This window comes from Somniosus microcephalus, unplaced genomic scaffold, assembly GCF_052327205.1.
Source record: "Somniosus microcephalus isolate GS21.2 unplaced genomic scaffold, FLI_Smic_1.0 unresolved_chr9, whole genome shotgun sequence".
Taxonomy (NCBI): Eukaryota; Metazoa; Chordata; class Chondrichthyes; order Squaliformes; family Somniosidae; genus Somniosus; species Somniosus microcephalus.
Genome location: NW_028225187.1, coordinates 15,901,268 through 15,909,555, shown reverse-complemented (window position 1 = coordinate 15,909,555; position 8,288 = coordinate 15,901,268). Strand labels below are relative to the sequence as shown.

Sequence of the window (8,288 nt, the reverse complement as noted above, 5' to 3'; positions counted from 1 at the left end):
ATTGTGTACAGTGGGCGTGAATGGGAAGGGGTTTGGGTCCATTGGGATTGTGTACAGTGGGAGTGAATGCGAAGGGGTTTGAGTCTATTGGGATTGTGTACAGTGGGAGTGAATGGGAAGGGGTTGGGTCCATTGGGATTGTGTACAGTGGGAGTGAATGGGAAGGGGTTTAGGTCCATTGGGATTGTGTACAGTGGGAGTGAATGGGAAGGGGTTTGGGCCATTGGGATTGTGTACAGTGGGAGTGAATGGGAAGGGGTTGGGTCCATTGGGATTGTGTACAGTGGGAGTGAATGGGAAGGGGTTTGGGTCCATTGGGATTGTGTACAGTGGGAGTGAATGGGAAGGGGTTGGGTCCATTGGGATTGTGTACAGTGGGAGTGAATGGGAAGGGGTTTGGGTCCATTGGGAGTGAATGGGAAGGGGTTTGGGTCCATTGGGATTTTGTACATTGGGAGTGAATGGGAAGGGGTTTGGGTCCATTGGGAGTGAATGGGAAGGGGTTTGGGTCCATTGGGATTTTGTACATTGGGAGTGAATGGGAAGGGGTTTGGGTCCATTGGGATTGTGTACAGTAGGAGTGAATGGGAAGGGGTTTGGGTCCATTGGGAGTGAATGGGAAGGGGTTTGGGTCCATTGGGATTGTGTACAATGGGAGTGAATGGGAAGGGGGTTTGGGTCCATTGCGATTGTGTACAGTGGGAGTGAATGGGAAGGGGTTTGGGTCCATTGGGATTGTGTACAGTGGGAGTGAATGGGAAGGGGTTTGGGCCATTGGGATTGTGTACAGTGGGAGTGAATGGGAAGGGGTTGGGTCCATTGGGATTGTGCACAGTGGGAGTGAACGGGAATGGGTTTGGGTCCATTGGGATTGTGTACAGTGGGAGTGAATGGGATGGGGTTTGGGTCCATTGGGATTGTGCACAGTGGGAGTGAATGGGAAGGGGTTTGGGTCCATTGGGATTGTGTACAGTGGGAGTGAATGGGAAGGGCTTTGGGGCCATTGGAAATCGGTGAGCAGACCCGAGTTGCGCTGGGATTGTTTGAAGGATGAAGAGTTGATGTGGTGTGTAAGAGGTCCGCAGTGTGGCATGCTGCTACGCCAGACCCAGTCCCTCCCGAGTTAAGCCTTGTTCTGATATCATGACTTACTTGGAGTGCGATCGGCGGTCACTGGGGCCCTCCTGGAGGGGTCGAGTGTAGGAGAATGGAAACCAGCCCTTCCTACAGAGAGAGAGAGAGAGGAACAATGGGATAAAAAAGAATTTGCAACGCTACTGCGACTTTCACAACCTCAGGACATCGCAAAGCGCTGTATAGCCAATGAAGCACTTATTGAAGTGTGGTCACTGTTGTAATGTAGGAAACGTGGCAGCCAATTTGCGCACAGCAAGCTCCCACAAACAGCAATGTCACCAATGACCAGATCATCTGTTTTTGGTGATGTTGATTGAGAGATAAATACTGGCCCCAGGACACCAGGGAGAATTCTTCCTCCAAACAGTGACCATTCAGTCCCTCGAGTCTGTTACACAGGAACAGGAGGAGGCCCATTCAGCCCCTCAAGCCAGTTACACAGGAACAGGAGGCCCATTCAGCCCCTCGAGCCTGTTACACAGGAACAGGAGGAGGCCCATTCAGCCCCTCGAGCCTGTTACACAGGAACAGGAGGAGGCCCATTCAGCCCCCTCGAGCCTGTTACACAAGAACAGGAGGAGGCCCATTCAGCCCCTCGAGCCTGTTACACAGGAACAGGAGGAGGCCCATTCAGCCCCCTCGAGCCTGTTACACAGGAACAGGAGGAGGCCCATTCAGCCCCCTCGAGTCTGTTACACAGGAACAGGAGGAGGCCCATTCAGTCCCTCGAGTCTGTTACACAGGAACAGGAGGAGGCCCATTCAGCCCCCTCGAGCCTGTTACACAGGAACAGGAGGAGGCCCATTCAGTCCCTCGAGTCTGTTGCACAGGAACAGGAGGAGGCCCATTCAGCCCCCTCGAGCCTGTTACATAGGAACAGGAGGAGGCCCATTCAGCCCCTCGAGCCTGTTCCACAGGAACATGAGGAGGCCCATTCAGCCCCCTCGAGCCTGTTACACAGGAACAGGAGGAGGCTCATTCAGCCCCCTCGAGTCTGTTACACAGGAACAGGAGGAGGCCCATTCAGCCCCTCGAGCCTGTTACACAGGAACAGGAGGAGGCCCATTCAGCCCCCTCGAGCCTGTTACACTGGAACAGGAGGAGGCCCATTGAGCCCCCTCGAGCCTGTTCCACAGGAACAGGAGGAGGCCCATTCAGCCCCTCGAGCCTGTTACACAGCAACAGGAGCAGGCCCATTCAGCCCCCTCGAGCCTATTACACAGGAACAGGAGGAGGCCCATTCAGCCCCTCGAGCCTGTTACACAGGAACAGGAGGAGGCCCATTCAGCCCCCTCGAGCCTGTTACACAGGAACAGAAGGAGGCCCATTCAGCCCCCTCGAGCCTGTTACACAGGAACAGGAGGAGGCCCATTCAGCCCCTCGAGCCTGTTACACAGGAACAGTAGGAGGCCCATTCAGCCCCTCGAGCATGTTACACAGGAACAGGAGGAGGCCCGTTCAGCCCCCTCGAGCCTGTTACACAGGAACAGGAGGAGGCCCATTCAGCCCCCTCAAGCCTGTTACACAGGAACAGGAGGAGGCCCATTCAGCCCCCTCGAGCCTGTTACACAAGAACAGGAGGAGGCCCATTCAGGCCCCTCGAGCCTGTTACACAGCAACAGGAGGAGGCCCATTCAGCCCCCTCGAGCCTGTTACACAGGAACAGGAGGAGGTCCATTCAGCCCCCTCGAGCCTGTTACACAGGAACAGGAGGGGGCCCATTCAGCCCCTTCGAGCCTGTTACACAGGAACAGGAGGAGGCCCATTCAGCCCCCTCGAGCTTGTTACACAGGAACAGGAGGAGGCCCATTCAGCCCCCTCGAGCCTGTTACACAGGAACAGGAGGAGGCCCATTCAGCCCCCTCGAGCCCGTTACACAAGAACAGGAGGCGGCCCATTCAGGCCCCACGAGCCTGTTACACAGGAACAGGAGTAGGCCCATTCAGCCACTCGAGCCTGTTACACAGGAACAGGAGCAGGCCCATTCAGCCCCCTCGAGCCTATTACACAGGAACAGGAGGAGGCCCATTCAGCCCCTCGAGCCTGTTACACAGGAACAGGAGGAGGCCCATTCAGCCCCCTCGAGCCTGTTACACAGGAACAGAAGGAGGCCCATTCAGCCCCCTCGAGCCTGTTACACAGGAACAGGAGGAGGCCCATTCAGCCCCTCGAGCCTGTTACACAGGAACAGTAGGAGGCCCATTCAGCCCCTCGAGCATGTTACACAGGAACAGGAGGAGGCCCGTTCAGCCCCCTCGAGCCTGTTACACAGGAACAGGAGGAGGCCCATTCAGCCCCCTCAAGCCTGTTACACAGGAACAGGAGGAGGCCCATTCAGCCCCCTCGAGCCTGTTACACAAGAACAGGAGGAGGCCCATTCAGGCCCCTCGAGCCTGTTACACAGCAACAGGAGGAGGCCCATTCAGCCCCCTCGAGCCTGTTACACAGGAACAGGAGGAGGTCCATTCAGCCCCCTCGAGCCTGTTACACAGGAACAGGAGGGGGCCCATTCAGCCCCTTCGAGCCTGTTACACAGGAACAGGAGGAGGCCCATTCAGCCCCCTCGAGCTTGTTACACAGGAACAGGAGGAGGCCCATTCAGCCCCCTCGAGCCTGTTACACAGGAACAGGAGGAGGCCCATTCAGCCCCCTCGAGCCCGTTACACAAGAACAGGAGGCGGCCCATTCAGGCCCCACGAGCCTGTTACACAGGAACAGGAGTAGGCCCATTCAGCCACTCGAGCCTGTTACACAGGAACAGGAGGAGGCCCATTCAGACCCCTCGAGCCTATTACACAGGAACAGGAGGAGGCCCATTCAGCCCCCTCGAGCCTGTTACACAGGAACAGGAGGAGGCCCATTCAGCCCCCTCGAGCCTGTTACACAGGAACAGGAGGAGGCACATTCAGCCCCTCGAGCCTGTTGCACAGGAACAGGAGGAGGCCCATTCAGCCCCTCGAGCCTGTTACACAGGAACAGGAGGAGGCCCATTCAGCCCCTCGAGCCTGTTACACAGGAACAGGAGGAGGCCCATTCAGCCCCTCGAGCCTGTTACACAGGAACTGGAGGAGGCCCATTCAGCCCCTCTAGACTGTTACACAGGAACAGGAGGAGGCCCATTCAGCCCCCTCGAGCCTGTTACACAGGAACAGGAGTAGGCCCATTCAGCCACTCGAGCCTGTTACACAGGAACAGGAGGAGGCCCATTCAGCCCCTCGAGCCTATTACACAGGAACAGGAGGAGGCCCATTCAGCCCCTCTAGACTGTTACACAGGAACAGGAGGAGGCCCATTCAGCCCCCTCGAGCCTGTTACGCAGGAACAGGAGTAGGCCCATTCAGCCACTCGAGCCTGTTACACAGGAACAGGAGGAGGCCCATTCAGCCCCCTCGAGCCTATTACACAGGAACAGGAGGAGGCCCATTCAGCCCCCTCGAGCCTGTTACACAGGAACAGGAGGAGGCCCATTCAGCCCCCTCGAGCCTGTTACACAGGAACAGGAGGAGGCACATTGAGCCCCTCGAGCCTGTTGCACAGGAACAGGAGGAGGCCCATTCAGCCCCTCGAGCCTGTTACACAGGAACAGGAGGAGGCCCATTCAGCCCCTCGAGCCTGTTACACAGGAACAGGAGGAGGCTCATTCAGCCCCTCGAGCCTGTTGCACAGGAACAGGAGGAGGCCCATTCAGCCCCTCGAGCCTGTTACACAGGAACAGGAGGAGGCCCATTCAGCCCCTCGAGCCTGTTACATTAGGAACAAGAGGAGGCCCATTCAGCCCCTCGAGCCTCTTACACAGGAACAGGAGGAGGCCCATTCAGCCCCTCGAGCCTGTTACACAGGAACAGGAGGAGGCCCATTCAGCCCCTCGAGCCTGTTACACAGGAACAGGAGGAGGCCCATTCAGCCCCTCGAGTCTGTTCCGCCATTCAATTAGATCACGGCTGATGTGTATCTCAACTGCATTTACCCGCCTCGGTTCCGTAACCCTTAATACCGTTTTACCCGACGAAAATCTGTCAATCTCAGTTTTGAAAGCTTCAATTGACCCCCAGCCTCCACAGCTCTTTGACGGACAGAGTTCCAGATTTCCACCACCCTTTGTGTGAAGAGGTGCTTCCTGACATCACCCCTGAACGGCCTGGCTCTAATTTTAAGGTTCTGCCCCCTTGTTCTGGACTCCCCCCACCAGAAGAAATAGTTTCTCTCTCTCTCTCTACCCAATCGAATCCTTTAATCAGCTTAAACACCTCGATTAGATCAGCCCTTAATCTTCTATACTCGAGGGAATGCAAGTCCAGTCTCTGCAACCTGTCCTCGTCATTTAACCCCTTTAGACCCCGGTATTATTCTGGTGAATTACATTCGGTGTTTAATGACCTGGATTATCCCACTCTCCAACGCAGTCCTGGCTGGCCTCCGCTCATCCACACTCCGTAAACTTCAGATCGTCGAGAACTCCCGCTGACCCCGTGTCCTACCTCGCACCGAGTCCCGTTCACCCATCACCCCCTGTGCTCGCTGACCTACACTGGCTCCCGGTTCATCCTCCTGTTCAAATCCCTCCATGGCCCCCCGCCCACTCCCTATCTCTGTAACCTCCTCCAGCCCCTACAATTCTCATCCTCCTGTTCAAATCCCTCCATGGCCCTCGCCCCCCTCCCTATCTCTGTAACCTCCTCCAGCCCTACAATACTCATTCTCCTGTTCAAATCCCTCCATGGCCCCTCGCCCCCTCCCTATCTCTGTAACCTCCTCCAGCCCTACAATACTCATCCTCCTGTTCAAATCCCTCCATGGCCCTCGCCCCCCTCCCTATCTCTGTAACCTCCTCCAGCCCCTACAATTCTCATCCTCCTGTTCAAATCCCTCCATGGCCCTCGCCCCCTCCCTATCTCTGTAACCTCCTCCAGCCCTACAATTCTCATCCTCCTGTTCAAATCCCTCCATGGCCCCTCGCCCACTCCCTATCTCTGTAACCTCCTCCAGCCCCTACAATTCTCATCCTCCTGTTCAAATCCCTCCATGGCCCTCGCCCCCCTCCCTATCTCTGTAACCTCCTCCAGCCCCTACAATTCTCATCCTCCTGTTCAAATCCCTCCATGGCCCTCGCCCCCTCCCTATCTCTGTAACCTCCTCCAGCCCCTACAATTCTCATCCTCCTGTTCAAATCCCTCCATGGCCCCTCGCCCCCTCCCTATCTCTGTGACCTCCTCCAGCCCCTACAATTCTCATCCTCCTGTTCAAATCCCTCCATGGCCCTCGCCCCCTCCCTATCTCTGTAACCTCCTCCAGCCCCTACGACCCTCCGAGATCTCTGCGCTCCTCCAATTCTGCCCTCTTGAGTATCCACGATTTCCATCGCTCCACCATTGGCGGCCGTGCCTTCAGCTGCCTGGGGCCCTGAGCGCTGGAATTCCCTCCCTAAACCTCTCCGCCTCTCTCTCCTCCTTTAAGACGCTCCTGAAAACCGACCTCTTTGACCCAGCTTTTGGTCACCTGTCCTAATATCTCCTTATGTGGCTCGGGGTCAGATTACGTCTGATTTACGCTCTCGGGAGGCACCTTGGGACGTTTTACTACGTTCAAGGTGTTGGGTTGGCGTTGGGCGGAGTTGACCGTTGACCCTTCGCCCGAGTCGCAGTCACTCACCTTCCTGTCACCTCGCTCTCCCCGTAATGCCAGCCGTCCTTGGCCTCCGGCACCAACAGCGTGATGATGTCGTTGGCCTGGAAGCTCAGGAGCGTCCCGCTCTCGCTCGCTGCGTGGGAGAAGACCGCCCGGACCCTGGGCCGCTCCACGCGCAGGGTAGCGGGCGGCCTCGGAAGGGTCCTGTGTTCCCCTGGGGAAAAAACAAACGCACACAAATCACTTTGAAGACACGCTCCCAAATTTCGTCCCTCTCCCTCATCAGCATCGACCCATCAGAACTTCAGAAATAGGAGCAGGAGTCGGCCATTCGGCCCCTCGAGCCTGTTCCACCATTCAATGAGATCATGGCTGATCTTCTACCTCATCTCCACTCTCCCGCCTGATCCCCATATTCCTTAATCCCTTGATCAACGATGGACCATCGAACTCTTCCCATTGCTGGGGACGGATCCCTTCTCTCTAAACCAGGGGTCACTAGGCAGTGATCAGGAGCAGGAACCCTGGCTGATTCCCCCTCTCTCTAAACCAGGGGTCACTGGGCAGTGATCAGGAGCAGGAACCCTGGCTGATTTCCTCTCTCTCTAACCCAGGGTTCACTGGGCAGTGATCAGGAGCAGGAACCCTGGCTGATTTCCCCTCTCTCTAACCCAGGGGTCACTGGACAGTGATCAGGAGCAGGAACCCTGGCTGATTTCCCCTCTCTCTAACCCAGGGGTCACTGGACAGTGATCAGGAGCACGAACACTGGCTGATTTCCCCTCTCTCTCTAACCCAGGGGTCACTGGACAGTGATCAGGAGCAGGAACCCTGGCTGATTTCCCCTCTCTCTAACCCAGGGGTCACTGGACAGTGATCAGGAGCACGAACCCTGGCTGATTTCCCCTCTCTCTAACCCTGGGATCACTGGACAGTGATCAGGAGCAGGAACCCTGGCTGATTTCCCCTCTCTCTCTAAACCAGGGGTCACTGGGCAGTGATCAGGAGCAGGAACCCTGGCTGATTTCCCCAATCTCTAACCCAGGGGTCACTGGACAGTGATCAGGAGCAGGAACCCTGGCTGATTTCCCCTCTCTCACTAACCCAGGGGTCACTGGACAGTGATCAGGAGCAGGAACCCTGGCTGATTTCCACACTCTCTAACCCAGGGGTCACTGGGCAGTGATCAGGAGCAGGAACCCTGGCTGATTTCCCCTCTCTCCATCCCAGGGGGTCACTGGACAGTGATCAGGAGCAGGAACCCTGGCTGATTCCCCTCTCTCTCTAACCCAGGGGTCACTGGACAGTGATCAGGAGCAGGAACCCTGGCTGATTTCCCCTCTCTCTAACCCAGGGGGTCACTGGGCAGTGATCAGGAGCACGAACCCTGGCTGAATTCCCCTCTCTCTAACCCAGGGGTCATTGGACAGTGATCAGGAGCAGGAACCCTGGCTGATTTCCCCTCTCTCTAACCCAAGGGGTCACTGGGCAGTGATCAGGAGCAGGAACCCTGGCTGATTTCCCCG

General features: G+C 56.8%; 1 protein-coding gene across 1 annotated transcript in view; it reads right to left on the bottom strand.

Moving 5' to 3' along the window:
• LOC147084819 (BAR/IMD domain-containing adapter protein 2-like) overlaps positions 1–8,288 on the bottom strand; it is a 44,335-nt gene that overhangs the window by 13,925 nt on the left and 22,122 nt on the right. Inside the window, exons 4-5 of the mRNA XM_085979538.1 lie at positions 6,787–6,976; positions 1,153–1,224 (exon numbers count right to left, since the gene is read on the bottom strand). Coding sequence (XP_085835664.1) covers positions 1,153–1,224; positions 6,787–6,976 — 262 coding nt within the window. The remainder of the gene's footprint in view (positions 1–1,152; positions 1,225–6,786; positions 6,977–8,288) is intronic.